We start from the raw sequence: 19,599 nt of genomic DNA, 5'->3' as shown, positions 1-19,599 counted from the left end.
ACTTTCCATTTTATGCTCACAAAATCTACTGTACTTCATCTTAAAGGTAAAAAAAATTGTAACTTATCCTACTTGATTCAATCAATGATTTTCTCAATGATTCTTTTAGTCTATGAAATGTGAAAATGTCAAAAAACAAAATGCCCATAACAATTTCTCAGAGCTCATGGTGACCTGGTACAACATAAAAGTGGTGAATAATACAGAATCAGCAGTATAATATATAGACTTAATTAACATAATGTATAACAATAAACACTGACTGTAGTTATTCTGCTTCTATTTGCTGGTGATAGCCATCTCGTTGCAGCCAGCATTTAGGGTGTAAGAAAGAAAAGAAACAAGAGATTATATGGAAACATTTATATGTGAACTACAGCCAGCAACCTATTTATGTTCCTGTAGTCAGATTTTCAATGCAGGATGTTTACTTGTGATGGAGTATTTGTAGCTTACATTGTAGTATCATAACTAGACTTTAATAAAGGATCTGAAGACTTCTCATACAACTTTCAGGCATAACATTTTAGAGGAATTGCTGCAGGTGAAATTTAAGCAATTTATTCCAAGTAGTGACTCCCTTGCTCTGCAGGACACCTTAAGAAGTCTCCAGGTCATTTATTATCAATTTTGCTGAAGTTTCCTGGAACTTATTGTGCCATATTTTCTCTTGGCCATGCACAGTAACTTTCAGGAGTCTTCACTGGCTGCCTGGCAGCTTCTCAGAGCCAAGAATGAGTCCTGCACATAACCCACCATAAAACGGCTTATTTTTACATCTCGGTTTTCCTATGGATTGAACAAACGTGATATTAAGTGAGCTTTAGAGGTGCTGGCAGGCAGATTTTGTTGCCTTTGGACTTAGTCTCTGTTAAATGACTACTTATAGTACATGGGGGGTAGTATTATTTCCTCAGCAGAAATGAGAGCTTTTAGACCTTAATATTGGAAAAATAAAATACACTGACAATATAGCTACTAGGGAAGGGAGGACATGGGCTATTACCTCACTATTTCTAAAAGACCAGCTAAGACCCTGCTACTTAATGTCTATTGTATCAGTTTCTGTACAGTTTCCAAGAACACTCTGCCAGATTGACAATTACACAGCTGCTGCATCACACCAAGCCTGTTTGTTCACTTCACTCATTTCTACTTCATCCTCCCCTGTTGTTTAAGTGTCAGAAGCCTGCTGGGCAAAATACTTGTCAGGCTGACTGCACAATGATAGGGGTTAGCAGCATCAGGAAACCATATTGCTGCACTCTAAATGAGCCACTGACCATACCTCCCCTCCACACACACACAGCACATGGCAGGGAGTGTTTATCATTTCTCCTCACAGTTCATGCCAGCTGGAATCAGCTGAGACAGAGGCAGCTGTGCACACAATGCAACATTGTTCTGCTTTCCCCTCCACTGCCACCACAAACTCTTTTCTCTCCTTAAGTCCACAATTAGTCTTTCAGATTTAACTGATCTCCTCTCCATCTCTACCTCCTTCTCTTGTTGCAACACGTCCGCTGCTCATTCCCTGTTGTTGCCCCCGTCTTCCAACAAAAAGCAGCTCAATGCTACCCTGATAATCATTTATTTTGAATGAATTACGAAAATGTGTATATTTAGAAAAGTTACATTATGGCCCCATCCACACTACTGCATTTTCGTTTTAAAACGGACGTTTGCACCTCCTGTACAGACTAAAACGACAAAAACGAAGACCTAAAACCGAGAAGTTTGAAAACACTGCTGTTTTTTGTTTTAAAACTCTGGGTAGTGTGGTGTCCGAACAATAATGCTGCGATGATGTGTTCTTGATCATAAAAGTTTATTAAATCAAGGAGTTCAGCATCAATTACAAGCTCTGCATCAGCTTGGAGAGTGACCCAGCCCGATGACCACTCTGTCTCTCTGTACATCAAACATAGCTTATATAGGATATGTGTAGGTATCTGTTAGGGATCATAGAAGGGTTTGAGTCTGCAAAATAAAGCTCCAACCCATAGAAGGGTACAGTACTATTCTGCTCTCCCCTTAGGAGGTCACTGACCCTCTGTCCTGCTGCTACAGTGCTATTTTAAACTGTTATGAGTCAAATGCACATATATTGTACACTACAGTAGCAGACACTCACGTTTGGCACTGTGAATGTCGTCGTGTTTACTGTTTTCCGCTGCCAGAGTCATTTTGAACTCCTATACGTTCAGAAACAGTTCCAGCTCGTTACTTGTCCATGAAAAAAAAAATCTGGTTTGGTTTCTTCGTCTGTAGTACTTTATTCTTTCACCAAATCTTCTGTAATTAAGGAAGAGAGAGACCATCTGCTTCATGTTTACACTGCCACGCGCATGCCCAATGTACGTAAAGCTAGATGTGTTTTCAGTTGTTTTAATGTAGAGATCAACTCTGATACACAGCTAAAACGCAGGTGTGGACAGAGATCGTGTTTGTTTTAAAACTCCGTTTTTAAACAAAAATGGAGTAGTGTGGATTGGCTCTATGTAGGTGTTAATTATTGGTGTTGTTATGTAAACCTATTCGTAACTAATTAATTTAGGGATATTTTGAAGCATGGACTCTTGTGTAGAAAAGAGACTGGAAGCCTTTATGTTGCTCTTACTCACAGCAGACTGAACTTTAACTTTGAAGTTAAAAATGACAGCAGCAGGAGATAATACACAGACACCACCATTACTAGACTGATGATGACACAATCTAAGCTACTAATGCCTAGTGCAGACTACATGACTTTCAAGGTCGACAGGTCACTTGTGACAACAACTTTGTCACCTGGCAACTGTATCTGGTCTCCAAACCACGTTTTGTCATGAAAACGAGACAAAACCACTCGCGAAACAGGAAAGACAACGGCTACATCCACACTATCTGTGTTTCAGAATTGATCTTCATCTATATTAAAAACATTTAAACTGCAGATCCATCTCTTCCTAGACACAACCAGGTCCAGCATCTTTCCTCTGGCAGGTGCTACAGAGCACTGTACACCAAAACCAAAAATACACAGGAACAGTTTCTTCCCACAAGCCATCGCTCTGATGAACAGCTGATTTCTGCCTCACAGTTTCAGGAACAAGTAACTCTGTCTCTACTCAGCCACCTTTTTACTGGTGACCACTTATTATTTATTCATTATTCTCTATTTCAGAGCTGTTCACACTGTTAATATTGTCATATTGTATATTATAATGTATACCTAATCCACCTACCTCAAGATCATAACACCTGCACATAATACTTATTTATTCCAGCATCCTTTGTGTACATGTGTACATGTATGCATGTACAGTCCCCTCCAGAAGTAACTTCCGAATTATATTGAACAGAAGTTCGGTTCCATTAGAAATAATGATAAAATGACCCTACTTTTCAGCAAATTTATTACCTCAGTAAACACTTTCATAATGAGTTTAAATGGTCTCAATCATCAGTTTCAAGTCTTCTTTTAGTAAATTATTGAGGAAAATAGACGATAAAGTGGCGTATGCTTTAGGGCGGGACTACCTTGTGATTGGCAAGTCGTTACCTTGGCGACCTGTCAATCAGGCTAGAGGCAACTCGTATCCACTGCTCTAAATTTAACCAGCTCTGTTGAAAAAGCTTACTTGGAGTCAGCTGTTAGCTTTCCCGTTAAGTACGTTTTTTGCTAAGCCTGTTTTTAGCTAGCCAAAGTTAGCATCCCAGTTAAAATCACACTTAAAGTTTTATGTAGTAATAGTAGCCCAGTATGGTTTTGAGTTATGTTTGAGTTGTATTTTTTCTCTGTGTGTTTCTTGGTCTTGCCATTTTTTCATGTGTCTCTCTATTTGCCTCTGTTCCTTAGTTATTTATGTCTTGTCCATCCTTGAGTGTTGTCGCAAGCTTTATAGTCTTGGCTGATAGATTATAGTTTGTAATCTCTGCCTGTGTTTTTGTACTTTGGTTTATGGATCTGTCTGTTTGTGCTTGTCATTATGGTTAATTCTTTACTTTGATCTGTTTTGTTTCGATTTCATGGTCCGTCTTGCCTTCTTGTTTCACTCTGCCCTGTTTCAGTGTGCGTCTGCTGTGCCTAATTAGTTCCTCATGTCGTTAACCTATGCACTCCCTCCCTGCTTGTTTGCCTGTGTATTTAAGTCATCAGTTCTGTTCTGTCTTTGCGTCCTCGTCTTATGTTGAGTGTTCTGCCTATGATTTGTTCCCTGTACTCTGTGCCCTGCTTCTGTTATTTGGATTGTTTCTGCCCTGTTTGGATTTACCCTTTGAGTGTACTGTTGGATAATTTCTGTTTCGTCATCTGCTTTGATTGGACTATGTTTCATTGATGGTATGTTAACTTTGTTTGGACTTGTTTAGTTTGAATAGGCTAAATCCTGTGGCTAAAATCAATGGTGGACTGGCCATTGTGGCATTCGGGAATGTTCTCAAACGGCCGGCCCATTGCAGGCCGAACCGAGTTTTTATTTTTCATTTTCTAATGTTTTACTTCTAGCGGTCAGCTGCAGCGAAGGCTGCCTGTGAGTCCATCAAACTTGGCGAAACCAATACTTTCGATATGGAGGGGGAATACGAGCGGCCCCTCCCAACTTGGACTGATCCTCGTTTTAGTTGAAATCTGACTGACTCAACGGCACCGATCAAAGGAGTTTACTTTCCATATGGGGCTAGTTCAATCAACATTTTGTTGGGGTGAACTCGGATTGTGCGATAAGCCAAGAGACTAGCTAAATGCGCCAAATTAACTGACTTCTAGGCAGAAAGGTTGCTGGAGCAGGTGAGGCAGGACCCTGCACAGGCAGAGACAGGTGCAAGATTAAGAGGCTAATGCATTTAGTATATACTGAAATTATTTATATATGCATTTATATGCAGGCATATACATTGGGCTATACATTTGATATAGCCTATATTATAAACAATAGTTTGCAATGTGTTATTGCACAAAGACAAGGCTGTTAAGGTCAGTGGAGGTGAAGCATAGGGACAGGGTGATGATGACCCCCAGTCATGTTGATGAGGAGGGAGAGAAGAAACAGGAGGAGCAGCAGGAGGAGGAGAAGGAGAAGGACGGGGAAGCGAAGCAGCAGGTGGAGAAGGTAAATGGAACCAGACAAAACAGTGACAGGTACAGGGGCAGTGTGTTTTTAGAATTAGAAAGTTGATTATTGTTTGTCATATTTGAGCGCATTTCCTACCTAAACACGCTCGAAAACTCAAGAAACTTTGTGCAAAATATATAATGTATGTGTCATTTGGTTTTTTGCGCATGTGAGTGGTAAAATGGCTCACTAGTGCCACCTAAAAAGCAGCCTGTGGGCCACGTTTCACCAAATTGTATGAAATTTTTGTGGCAGATGTATCATGTCCAGACCTACAAAAAAGCCTCTGGGAGCGATGCCCTAAACCAAACAGGAAGTCAGCCATTTTGAATTTAACAGCCATTTTTGGCAGGGAAGATAACTCACTATCTGGGGAATTTTCAGAGAATGTGTGAGCAGATGATAGAGAGGACGAGCAGAAAAAGAGCCACATGTTTAATTATGGCTTGCGTTTAATTATGGCTCTGTCTAGCACAGACAACAGCCGCTCTAGAGTGATGTCAGAGTCACATGAATTCCAATCTGACCGTCTAGACTAAGGTTGCATTTCAAAAAATCAGACCTGTACTTAATTTGGACCACATATGAAAGTGGCTCCAATACGGACTTGAAAAGATCAGATTCCATGTGACTTGGCCTATTCACACTGTAAAAATCTGATATGACATATGAGCAAAAACTGAGCAACAGATTTGGGTAACTTTGGCCTGCAGCCTGCAGTTGTGGGAACGATGAATTTAGTTCAGCTGTGCCACTGAGCAGCTTGCGGCTGGCTGTCAAAATTTATCTTCTTGAGTTTACGTTTGCAGATTAACTAAACCCAAGGCCATTCTTATCAATACTGGCCTGTGCAGCTTCTCAGCCATGGCAGGGATGGCAGGGCAAACCGATGACAAAGTCTGTAAGTCTGTAAGTCTGTAATCCAGGCCACATGGTCTTGATCCACCTGCGTTTTGGAGAGCTTCTCTGCCAGCCGGAGACGCTGGACAGTGTCAAAGGCACTGGAGAAGTCAAAGAACATGATCCACATAATGCTGTGTGTCTTCTTCAGGTGAGGGTTAGCTTTGTGAAGCAGGTAGATGGCAGCATTCCTCTACCCTGATGTTAGCCTGGTACGCAAACTACATAGGGTCCAGGCAGTCACGTATAAGGGGCCTGAGGTGCTGCAGAACTAGTCTCTCAAATGTCTTCATGACATTTGACCTTAATGTCACCGGCCTGGAGTCTGTGAGGGTGCTGGAATGTCCCTTTTTGAGGACAGGCATGGTGCAGTTAAGATCTTCAGCACCGTCTTCAACCTCAGGGTGAGGTCAAAAAGATGCCGGAACACTCCTGCCAGCTGCTGTGGACACACCTTAAGCACCCTCGGGTTGATGTTGTCAGGTCCCCTGAGGCCTGTATTACGAAGCAGGATGTGAGCTTAGCGAGTTAACTTCAGGGGTAACCCTGGATTTTCAGACTTACGACGGTGGTTCTCTTCTTACCCGGTTACATTGCTATGGTAACTTGTGCTAAATGGCTAACCCGCTGTAGGTTATGTTTGAGATAAGAAATCAACTCTATAAAATATACCGCCCATGTTTCTATATATAGTCCAAACGGAGCAAGTGCTCTATAGAAAGTCCCTCCCCTTCCGGTGGACCACCATGGGACCTTACTTTGGAAAAACATGTACAGTAGTCAAAAGAGACAACTAATGTGTTGATCTTGTTCGAATTGTGCTCTGAATTACACATTACATTACATTTAGCTGACGCTTTTATCCAAAGCGACTTACAATTGCTATACATGTCAGAGGTTGCACGCCTCTGGAGCACATAGAGAATATATACGAAGAAGAACAAGAAGAAGAACAAGTAACGGTAGTAGTAGTAGTTGAATGGTTTATTAGAAGTAAGAAAAGAAAGAGAAATTTGTACAAATGGCCACTGTAGCTTCTCCTGCATGCTTTTTACGTACTTGTAGCAGCGACCGTTGAAGCTGGACCAGTACATGGGACAGTTGCCACGCTGTAGCGTCACTTGATGGTCATCTGAAGGAGACACAGCACCCAGAGCCAGACCAAAATAGAAGAGGAGCAACGGCATGTTGGTGTTAGAGTCTCTCTAAGTCTTTTGAGTATGTGATCTGCAGTGTTCGATGTTATCAAGGATCTCGCAGAGACAGTTGAAAAGCTGCTTTCTTTTATATGCTCCAGAGAGGGTGTCTCTTTTGGTGCACTGTTGGTGTAATATCATTGGTCAAATGCACTTGGCAAACACTTTCAGCTGTACACAACTACACAGTATCTAAAAAAAAAAGCCAAGAAAATCTATAATTTTTTCATTTCAGTAAAACGCCATCTTAAGAAAAGACATGTGGCTTCAGCAACATGCAAACAGGTTTTAAGCAACAGTCTTAAAAAAACGGAACTTTACACACTCATGACAATGCCGATAAAACACTAAATACACCTTGGTTCCCTGTCCATTACATTATCTGACACCAGAGGAAACAAAGATCATCACACTGACTTGCTCTTCTGCTGCCCTCAAGTGGCTGCAAAACAAAACATGTACTTATACACTCAAGCATCTTCTCTTCTAAAGAATGCCCTTCCACATTGTTGAACCTCTGAACATGGCACATGAACGTATGTCACCTCAACAATAATTAAATATATAAACAAGATATTACAGTAAGTAAGTAAATAGTAAGTAAATAGTAGAGCACAATTATTCTGTCTTTGAACACAATGTGCAGAAGTGTTTGTGCATGTGTCATGTACAGGTTAACAGTAAAAATGACTACCACAAGGCCGGTCTGCAACAGATTTAGGCTCTCATTTATCAGCTCAATCAGTTGAAGAATCACTACCCGAGAGTGCCCCACATAAAATAACCTACTTAAAAAAATCATCTTTGCAAATGTATTATGAGAAAGGAAATTAATTCCATTCATATTTGCTAGACCTGAAGGATACAATGATTTAGCTGAACAATGATTTAGTTGAGGATGGCTGTCAAAATCTGTACCTTCTTGGATTTATGTTGGCAGATAAACTAAAACAAAGGACTTTGAAATGGAAAATGTTTTTTAACTGCTTGACCTTTTCTTTACTTCTCTGTTAAAAGGGTAAATGCTGTGTATGATTTTCTTCATCGGCATGTTGTCTTATAGCAAATGTGTGTTACTTTGAAATGGAAGGCCAAGGGACATGGCCTCCAGAGAAACAGGAACCTGCAGTTAAGTTGAGGTAGCTGAAAAATGCTGATTCTAGGAAGGAACAAGTAAACTATGTATGACTTTCTGCATGACAGCCTTTCCTCAACATTGTCACTTTGTGTAAAAAATACACAAGGGAGCAGGTCTTTGCTTTTTGGCTGTGGGGACTTCTGATCTATGTATGCCTTAAACCCTTTTGCAAATGTAAAATAAACTAACTTAAAGACAGTTTTTTCATCTTTAATATAGATTTGGCCAGTGCATTTTCTCAGCCATGACAGGGATGGCAGGACAACACCAATGACAAAGTAAACAGACAGACAAGGAAAGACGCTTTGTTGACATTGGCTTTATTTTCTCAATGTCCTGAAGACCCCAATGCTGTACATGTATTAAATAAATAAATGTTAAAGGAAGCGATTCTGCAGAATGATTGTTGATATTTGAACTCAACTGCCAAACAAATACACCCCTCCTTTCAATGCTTCCTCAGAAGCTCCACCCACCCAAATTCATGGACATGCATTGCTAAGGCGACCAGGTGCCTGTAATTCAAAGCAGGATTTGAGTTTAGTGAGTTAATTTCAGGGATATCCCTGGGCCATAGTAATTTGTGGTGAACGGCTAACCTGCTCCGGAGCAGGTTATGCTCAAGATAAGTGATCAATGCTATAAAAGCACTGCCTACCAACCAATTAGCTCTCTTGGAAAAAGTTATCACCATCCATAGAAGATATCACTGTTTTATAGGCTTCTGCAGGTGATATGGAGATGCTTTTGTATACCAGTATCATTCTACAACAGAGACTGAGTGAATCGCAAAAGCCTTGTACTTTCTGCTTTTAAGTATGTTTTTATGTTTACTTGCTCCCAAGTCCCTTTTCACATAGCCTGTTGCAGCCGATAAAAGAAACCTTTCATTTTATGTGAAGCCAAATATTATGAGCATTTATTTGGTATTTGACTTAAGTTTAATATGAATTAGTTTATTATAATTTTAGATTGCATTTGTTTCTTATATTATACAAACTGGCCATGTACCACTTCATCTTTTGCTATTTGAGCACAGGTAATGTGGGGGAGTTTTCAGTAAATTTTGGAACCGAAGCCGTGGTTGAGATACAGTCTTTTGACCACTACTGAGCACTTTTTATTGCATGAATGAATTTTGTGTCATTGCTTTATGAAGTTAATTTTAAACAATGTTAAGTGACGAGAAGTTCTTAAAATGAGCAGAACAAGCATTATTCAGTGTCTGCGGAACACATTAATTCAATGGAATACACAAATGTAGGCTAATTATACTCAGATCTCCCAGTGCCCAAATGATGGGCAGTGATATTATAAGCCTGTTAACTTCCACATTCAAACAGTAGGAGATTTTCACGTCTTCCAGCATGTGGCAGCTGCGTCTGTGTTGCTTTTAGCCTGGATTGTGTGTTTAACGTCTGCGTATTTGTCTAATATTATAGTTTAATATTTGTTTGTAAAATATAACACTCTGCTGCCAGTAGACTTATAAATGTTTTCAAATAATGCAATTATTCTTAGCTTGGTTGTGGGTTAGTTAGCAAACTGTTGCTACTGCTGCGGCAAAGCTAACAAAGCTATAATCAGTTGGGATCAGCCGTCACAAACATGACAACAAACAGACAAGGCAGTACTGACCTACCAGTGTTTCCCCTATATGCATTCAGCAGTGGCGCACCGCCGCTTCCTCTACTCGTTCTATACGAAACGTCTACGTGACAGATGCTGTTAAAACAACGTAACTCCTGTAAGGAATCAGGAGGTGCGTAGCGAGTGTTTCATTGTCCGAGCGGCAGAAAGTGACGATGAACGCGAGCGGAGGAAAATATTCTGGCAGTAAATGTACGGTGTGTATGTATAAGAGGCCGTTTAGGGTGAAACCATTGAAATACGGACACACACGCATCAAAAATGTGCGCACACACACGCACTGAAAACGGGCACATACACAGTAAAAGGTTCCACACTCTAACCCTTACCCGGAAACAGCCTATGTGTCTGTGTGTGTGTAAAATAACTTCAGTGCGCCCGGAAGCTGTTTCATTGTAACAGGCAGGCACTGATGTCACGCACCATGTGTAAAATATTATAAAAATAATAAAATAAAAGCAAGTGTATAAAATAAAGGTGACGAGCAAAAATTAAATGAAGTGCAATTCTCTTCCCATAGCTTTAAGGATGTTAAACTAAATGTTTTCCTCAATCTGCCAGCAAATGTAGTTGCTTTGATACACAATCTGTAACGAAAAAGAGGTTCGCCCTGATTGTAATTTGAAAGTTAAGACAGGAAGTGTTTTTTTTTAGAACGGTTTGGAAACGGCGCATGCACATCTAAAGCCCGGGCAGTGGGCAGCGACTGCAGCGACGCAGTGTGGACAGCAGCAATGGCAGGAAACCAGTCAGAGGAGGCCGTCAATATTTTGAGGAGGCTGCTCGGTTCACCAGCCCTCATGAACTGTCTTGTGAACCAAGAGGCTTCTGGAAATATCAGGAACCCGGTCAATAATGAAATCAATGAGATAAGCTTGTTGTTTAGGCCAAACCAATACCTAAATGTTAATATGAGGAACGATCCTACCCCGCCCCTCCCACCCCCGGTGGCTCAACAACTGCAGACACCTGGTTCCAGGCCGCGCGATTCGGCAACTGGGGCAAGTCAAAAGCAAAGAGAAGGTGAGTAACATAATTTTTTGTTTTTATTATATATTATAAACTATAACTTTAACATAAACAACACGTGTTAATTTTGTAGACTTCCCAGACCAAAACCAGCCTACCACCGTGAGATTACGTTTTTCAAGAACGTAATACTGCTCTGCAGCCCTCGGTACAAAAAAGTCCCAAAGCAACAAATGAAGGCAGTGTTACATGAAAAGGGCCACATATTGAGTGCACTAGAACTAGATAAATCAATACTCAAACTCTGTGAGGCGTTTGACGGGAAGATCCCTTCTGGAGCTAGATATGTCATGTTCCATGCTAGCATAGCTGGCTTGAACATTAGTAAATATCTTGTTAGGTAAAATCAGGAAGCTTGTCAGTTAACGTTAAATTTATGCAAACCTGTCAACCAAATTTCGACAGCAACAATAAAGACCAAGTAACTTAATACATGTTAGCTACCAACCAACAGTTTTTCCTGTCTTTTGCATATTGTGTAGTAATTGTTGTTTTACAGTTGTTTAGTAACTTAAGTCTGTGGTTTATGTAATGTTTGTGCGTGAATATCTGCTTTTCCAGTTTGGAGATGCTTATGCCATGTGGGAACAAACTGGTTACACCCACGCTTGGCAAATGTCAGCAGTTAGATGCTTCAATGGTACACAAGATCTTAAGAAGAGCTCCGCTGTATATGAGGCCATCAGTATCTCTTGGGGTAAGCAGCAGAGGACATATGAGAGCTGAAGTCTCACAAAGCGGGATTACCATTAGATGGTAGTCAGATAACCGTTAATCTTAAACCTGGATTTCAAGTCTCACCCTCTTGGCTCTCTTTTCATTTGGTTGTATTGCTATGGCAACTAAAGCTTTATACACACTACTAGGTTTTCTTTTTAAAATGCAGATCTTCTGCTAGGTTTGCAACTGCCATCCAGACTAAAACGGCGAATCCAATCGCCTAAAACAGAGAAGTTTAAAAATGCTGCCTCCTTAACGGAGGACCCAGATAGTCACATTTGGCTTCCTGATTGGGTCTTATCAGTCATGGAAGCAAAAACACACATTTATTAAAATATTTTGTACTGGGTAAAAAAAACTTATACACTTGTACTTTGCATGTTGCTGTATTTGCTATGCGACGACTCCCATTCTGTTTTCCACTGCCAAAATGCAACTTTGTAGTTTCGATTTAAAATCCATGCAAAAACATCTCTGGTGTGGTTCTTCATCTGTAGTAGTACTTTATTCTGTGGACTGTGGTGTAGTAATGCCCAGTGTACATGAATGGCCACTAAATGGGTGTTTTCACTTCTGTTTAATATAGGAGATCATCTCTGAAACGCCGTTTGTAGTGTGGATGCCTGCTAGCCTAACACTATTAACCTATGTCAGTTCATGCCAGCAAAACTGGCTTAGGCTATATCCACACTTCTATGTTTTTGTTAAAATGCAAAGTTTAAAATCAAAAACAATCTCTGTCCACTAGCATTTTAACTGTGTTTCAGAATTGATCTCTTTCTCTATTAAAACGACTGAAAACACATATCTAGTACCAATCACATACACTGGGCATGCACATGCATGCTGGTGTAACTGGAAGCAGATTGTCTACTCCGTAGTTGCAGATGATTTGGCGAAAGAAGCAAGTACTAATGCAGACGAAGAACCACACCAGAGATTTCTTTGGACCGACAACGAGGTGGACCTGTTTATGAAAGTAACACAGGAGTACAAAGCGACTGGCGGCAGAATACAGACTGGGAGTCGTCACAAAGCAAATATGGCGACATGCACAGCACAAGTGTTTTATATATTTACAGTACAGTAAAGTAGAACAAAATATTTTAATAGAAATACCAAAACAAAAACTCTGTCAGTAAATGAGTTTTTGCTTTGCATGAATGATGAGACCTAATCAGTGAGCGTCATCGTTTTATAAGTCCACACTACACACTTAGTCTGTTCACACTAAAACCCTACCATGAAGTTTCAAACAAAAACACGGTCAGCAGCGTTTTCAAACCTTTACGTTTGAGGTGTTCTGATTCACCCTTTTAGTCTGGTTGGGAGTTGCAAACGTAGCAAAAGGTATCTGTTTTAAAACAGAAATGTAGTAGTGTGGATGTACCCTTAGTTGAGCTCGCTTTGTAAAATAGTTGTCTGGTGTAGTGTTGTCACTTTACCAAAATTATGACTTTAATACGATACTTGCCTACATATCTTGATACCGATACTAAAACAATACCACGGCAAAAATCTCAAACATCAAGAAAAGTAATGCAATAAGAAATTAAAGAACATAGAATTTAAAATTCTGTTTTATTTTATTAATTACAACAATTTAACTGATTTATGTAGATTGTAAACAACTTTCAAGAGAGCCTGTTCTCATTAATTGTCCTTTTTAAATCTAATTTTTCATTGTGTTCAGTGTACTTTAGTGCACTACTGTAGCGAGCAGGCTAATAATCCTGAGTTTTAACTTCATTACCATTGCCACCAAGTGCCTGCAGGGAGGCGGAGCAGCAATAAAACACTGTCATTTTAAAGTATTGGTACCAAAAAATCCAGTGTTGTATAATTTTTTTTGCGGCAGGATATTGTGATACCTTTCTAGTATCTGTATATGGTGCGACACTAGTCTGGTGTTTCCTTCCAGTAATGTTTTTCTGGCACCTTACTTGATCACATAAAATCACACAGCAAAAGCTTCTGAGGTTAAGGTTATCAGGTTATCATGATGACCATTGATTACAAGTTAAGCTAACATTCTTTTTCCTCTAGCCTGCAATGAGAGAAGGCTCTGATTCAAGCACAGAGGAAGATGACTGGGTGGAAGAGGGGGACATGGATGTCCCAGGCACTGCAATTGCCCAGGCTTCATGCAGCACCCATCAAGAAGTCCAAACTTTACCATCACAACCCACCTCACAAGTGACCAGACCTTTAATCGTTTTCAAGACCCCAGACCCCAAATCAATGTACCAGTCACTGCAACTGCCCAGGCTTCATGCAGCAACCAACAGGAAGACCAGGCTTCTTCATCACAGCCCTCTATGAGTGAACAGAACCCAATTCAATGGCAAAATGATTATGGAACATACATCAACCTCATAAATGAGACATCAGATGTAGATGATGATGATGACCTGTACAGTGCTATCATTGCCAGTGTTGAGGATAAGACGTACGTTTTTGTGCATATGTTTATATAATAAACATTTCACTTAATTTAAATTAAATGAACAGACAGAAACACTCTTTCTTACAGTTAATGACCTATCATAGTTAATTTACTGAGCTGTCATTCTTATTTTTAGGCGGCCAAAAGAACACATCCCCATTACTCAAATTCTGAGTGAACTCAGTGACAAAATTGATAACCTGCAAGTGTGCCAGTTCAACATCAATCGTTCTGCAGTCCTCGATGGAGCAATAAGGGGGTTCAGACGGCTCTCCTATGACCCAACTAAGAAGATGTCCGTAAAGTTTTCCGATGACAGGGGAACCACGGAAGAAGCTGTGGACCTCGGAGGCCCTCGCAGAGAGTTTCTGCGCCTGCTGATGGAAGCACTGGTAAAGTCAGAAATGTTTGAAGGACCAGATGGACACCTCAACTTGGCTCTCAGTTCCTCTGGTATGTATACCTGCATTTTTATAATAGATGTATTAAGGGTGTATTTATTTGTTTGAGACAGCAGGGCAGGGGCCACTCGTAGTTTAGAGTTTTGGCTATTTTTTTCTGGGTTGTAGTTTTTCAGGTAAGATGGCATCACGTCCCATCTTAATCAAAGTAATTCACGGATGCCAATATAATGTAGCATATTCGTATTTCCTTTTTATAAGCCCTTGAGTATTACACACCATATATCATATTGACTCTTTGAGGTTAAATAAAATTAGGTCAAGGACGTTTTTTTCATTGTAATATAAAATCAAAGAATGAAAGCCATCAGTTCAGTTGAATGTTACTACTGTTAATTCAGGGCTGCATTTCTGATCAATGCGTTAGGACTATTGCTATGCTGCCAGCTGTGCGTTCTTAAAATGAAAAATGCTGTGCCTTCCCAGATATTTAACCATGTGCCATCACTAGTTTTTATCTTGTGTATTAACTTTTTCAGCTGTGCGAGAGGACAGGTATTTCATTCCCGGCAGAGCAATTGCTGTCAGCCTGGTGCATGGTGGCCCCCCACCATGTTTCTTCTCGGGAACACTGTTTGCCTGCATAGCAGAGGAACCTGATGCATGCAGGCCTGTGCTAGAGGACATCGCAGACCTGGAACTCCATAGAAAACTGAAAGATGTGTGTAGAGATTTCATTTTGTTTTATTATTACTGTGCGTTGTGCCTAGTTTGCTAAAGGCATGTTATCTTTATATTGGAACATCTCTCTCGTTCTCGCTCTTTGAGGTTTCTGAAGCCAAAACACTGGAGGAGTTGCGACAGCTGACAGAACCGCTTACTGACTACCTGGCCACTGCTGGCTGCTTGAGACATCTTACAAGCCTGGTTGACAAGGACAAACTGTTGGAAGATGTTCTGATGTTTCAGGTGGTTCCGCGTGTCCGTGGTCCCTTGGAAAGGTATATTTTGTCACAATGCAAATCTGTTAACCTTTCCTGTGCTGTGGTTTACACACAGTGTGAATACAGTATGAACAGAACAGAATGTTAAACACTACCATTAACAGTACTAATCTTAATGCACATACTGTACGTTCATTGGATATTGTGCTTTATTTGTTCCTGACCTCGATACCTCGATATAACTCTGCTCATTATTGATGTCACCCTTAGCCTGATATGACAGAAGCATGTGTATGCTCTCTTGTGTGCATATATACATTGTGTGTGTGTATGTTAAGTGATGGATTGAGAACACTTGGAGTGCTCCAGAAAATAAGACAGCAACCTGAAACCTTTCGTCCTATCCTGTGCTACAGCCCTGGGACCCTGACTGCTGAACTTAAGGATGACCTGTTTGACATAAGATAGTCAGAGATGGGCAGCAACAACAGGGCAGACGAGAACAGGGTGGTTGCCTACTGGAGGGATTGTCTATGAAGATTCTCAGTCATCCAGGTCATAGTTATCCAACAAAGGTTAAAGCCAAGGGCAACTGGACTTGGTTGAAGATACTGGAAGACGTTTCGTCCCTCATCCAAAGGACTTCTTCAGTTCTGACTGACTGGCAGGGAAATTCAGCTATTTAACCTCAGTGGGGTCGTTGGCCAGGGTCATCGATACTGCCGGTTCGTTAGTGTTCCTGGAAGCTGTAACGACAGTCGTTACAGTCGTTAGGACTACCGGTGCCAAGACTGGTTTGAGGACCACCAGGTGCACATTTTAGACAGAGAAGATGGATGGTTTGAAAGAGGTGTCAAGGAAGCCATCTACACCAGGGTCGAGAAGCCGTCATTGAACCGGGGAGGGGGTCTACGCCACCACTTATCCCCCACTTACAATGCTGTCCTTTCATCACTTCCCAGGAAACTCAACAAACGTAACCTATTGGCCTCAGGTGAAGACACCAACGATGGTCGTTCAGTCTTGGCCACCTGACATCACTTTGCAGCCAGTGTATGGATATAGAATAGTGTTTTAAACTTGACTGTAACTATGTATAGTTTTAATTAATGCCTATCAGCCTGTCAGAATTGAGGGTTGTAAAACATATTAACCCAGACCCTATTACACTGGCAGCAAAAAAGATTTCCTCAGATTACTATCATACCATACTGTGACATTAAGCAATGTTTTTGTAAAAACAAAAATGCATCTGGCTGCAGTCAAAAAAGTGGACTATCCTTGGGAAACCTGTTCAATTCTTTTATCACTCAACTGTTAAGTGCACCTATCTAAAAAGGAATTTTCTCATTTTTTAAATAATTGCTTAGTTCACTGAAGTTGACGCAATAGATTCCTTTGAACATGTAAACACAAGTTTATTATGCATGTAGGCAATTTGTTTTAATTGACATTGCATAACATTGCGTCACATCTATGTTAAATGGTCACTGTATTAAGAATGGGAAATCTTAAAAGTAAACATTTACATTGAGTTTTATTCGTAGCCATTGATTGTAGCTTCCGCCATTAATCTTGTCCTTGTATTTTTCATTTGTTATCCATCAGACCGGCAAAGCTGGGAGATAACCTGTCATTTGCAACAGGATGCAACGTGATGCCACCCATCGGGTTTTCTCCTAAACCCTCAGTGGAATTCCAGAGAGGGAGATACCCGATAGCAAACACATGTGTAAACTGTCTTATACCTCTTCATCGATCCTATGAGGATTTCAAAAGTAACATGGACTTTGCAATCCGAAACACTCAAGCTTTTGGAATGGAGTAAACATCCTTATTGACAGTTCTTGGTGAAAACCATCAGTTCAGGTAGCCTAGTACTCACAATTCTGACATCTGTTACCTGCAAATGTTTGTTTTGTTTCACAGACCTTACAGCAACTTTATTTAGAATATTGACATAACAACTTGAATTTCACAGACCTTAACTTGAATCTCTCAGATATATATGGTTTATATTTGTTTTTTGTTAGTACAGAGGGTCAAGGAAATGTTCATTGTTACTTGATATGTTACATATCAAATATTATTATTTGTGATGCAGTCAGGTAAAGTGAGCCATAAAAGCCATAAATTCAGTTGTAGGCTACTACTGTCGATACATTAGGATTATTACCATTCTTCAGTGCTATTTTTATGCCTGTGCACTGCTAGTAACTAATATAGTGGTGTCAGCGGTTCTCAGGAATCTCAATATTGTTATTAAGTTGAAGCTCAGGCAAGGGTCCACTGTGATCAGTGACTGAAGGTTCATTACCATCAAAAATACTGTTCACAGCTGTCTTGTTCTGTCCAACATGGGTAATCACACCTCTATACCACAACTGTAAAGGTGTCATGTGTCTCTCGGTAGATAGTGCATGGTTATTCCTTCGGTCTCTAAACTCCCTGGCAGCTCGTTGGATCCGAGGCAAGTAAATATAGTGCAAACTAAAAATGTGTAGCTCAGACAGTGAATCAAGTATACATTCATTCTGCATAAAGGTAAACAGGTCAGAGTAATGGAATGAAACAACACGATTAAGCTCAGCCCAAAGTCTTTCAATACTTTGATTGTGAACACTGCGACCTGTTATTATACTCTGCCTGTTTAGTCCTCTTTGCCTGAGCATGTATCGAGCTACCTCAGTGTTTTCCATTCCATGATCACATCTAACTCGTGAAGGTAATCCAAAGTTTAGAACTCCTTCCTGGAATAGTTGTAGTACACTGGAAGCCCTGTTGTTGTTGAGGCATTCAAGGTATACAATCGTGCGACTGTATCCGTCGACACAGCCATGGAACACCATTCTCCAGCTGACAAGTTTATGGTTTCCGTCGATATGCCTGTCAAAAGAAAGGTAAGCTATGATGTAAGCGTGACGTCACTTGGGAATTCACTTTGACACGGGAATGGGATTTTTTGTCTACAGTCCCTTAGCCTATTGTATATAATACCAAATTAAGATTACAATCACTTTATTGAAGACTAAATAATCACACACTAGGCAACATGATTTTCTGTTTATCAAAATATGGTAACTTACCTCAACTCATTAGGTCCCCCAGCGTGGTAGATTCTACGACGAAAGCATCGCCCGATTGGGTCCATTTCCTGCAAGACTTGGCGGACCCTCCAACGCTGAACCCATATTCCTCTGGAGCGAAGACTTCCGCGGACATACGTTTCTCCGGCATTAGGTGTATTGACTAAAATTTGCCCAACGACCGACATCAAAGTCTCATCCAGCAGGGGTTGCAGCCAATTCTGTGGTCTGGTCGCTGCCACACAGACCACTGGTCGCTACCACTAGGGGCGCTAAAGATACTGGTCGCTGCCACACCGTACCAATCTCCACCAACCACTGGTCGCTACCACAGTGGGCGCTGAGTAGTGCTCGGGACAGGTTGTCGTCCGTGGATGGTTTGTTGTGGACTCCTGGCTGTGTTGGCACTGTTAGATGAAAGCCTACATGTCAGACACCATAAACCTTTGACTATTAAATAACCTAAATTATCGAGTTATTTATTGTTGCACTGTTTACAGTGTGGATGTATCTACAGAGAAAAATATTTCTAGATCATATTTTGTTAAATATACTATATTATCGATTATGGCTACTCTTATTGTTGCACTGTATATTGCAGTTTGTTACCAACAAGTAGGCCTACAAGTAGTTATTCATCGATACAGGCATAAATGTCCTACCGGGCAGTCCCTGGACATAAATGTTATTTATTTAAAAGGGAAACAGCATATTAATTATGATTGTAGTGCCAATATGTCAGATTTAGCCACAAAGCTTTGCGCTTACACAAACTACTTACTTATTGCGGCATCCTTTGCACTACGCTCCATCGCACTGTGTAGTGTATATGTGTATGCATGTAGGAGTGTGTGTAATAATAATTAATGATAATAAATTTACTCCTGCATCCTTTGCACTCTGCTCACTGCATTATTTGTCAATATGTCTAATTGTTTTTGTTTCTGTTTATAGTGTGTATTTGTGTTCTCTATACTGGGTAGCCTGGGTCTG

At 40.5% G+C, this 19,599-nt stretch overlaps 1 protein-coding gene across 3 annotated transcripts; it reads left to right on the top strand.

The window, feature by feature from the left end:
• The first annotated feature begins 10,724 nt into the window (after positions 1-10,724).
• LOC123975957 (G2/M phase-specific E3 ubiquitin-protein ligase-like) lies at positions 10,725-17,498 on the top strand. Of its 3 annotated transcripts, none has more exons than XM_046057718.1 (7): positions 10,725-11,003; positions 11,571-11,706; positions 13,776-14,178; positions 14,312-14,628; positions 15,116-15,297; positions 15,405-15,577; positions 17,129-17,498. In XM_046057718.1, the coding sequence occupies exons 3-7, from the start codon at positions 13,874-13,876 to the stop codon at positions 17,346-17,348; spliced, it is 1,197 nt and encodes a 398-aa protein (XP_045913674.1). In that variant the 5' UTR covers positions 10,725-11,003; positions 11,571-11,706; positions 13,776-13,873; the 3' UTR covers positions 17,349-17,498. The 3 variants fall into 3 exon arrangements, with proteins under 3 accessions (XP_045913674.1, XP_045913676.1, XP_045913675.1); XM_046057720.1 differs by lacking the exon at positions 17,129-17,498 and adding an exon at positions 15,937-16,161; XM_046057719.1 differs by lacking the exon at positions 11,571-11,706.
• The last annotated feature ends 2,101 nt before the right edge of the window (positions 17,499-19,599 follow it).

Source organism: Micropterus dolomieu, linkage group LG09 (assembly GCF_021292245.1).
Source record: "Micropterus dolomieu isolate WLL.071019.BEF.003 ecotype Adirondacks linkage group LG09, ASM2129224v1, whole genome shotgun sequence".
NCBI classification, from domain to species: Eukaryota; Metazoa; Chordata; class Actinopteri; order Centrarchiformes; family Centrarchidae; genus Micropterus; species Micropterus dolomieu.
Note: the sequence above shows the minus strand (reverse complement) of the source record. Positions and strands in the feature narration are given on the sequence as shown.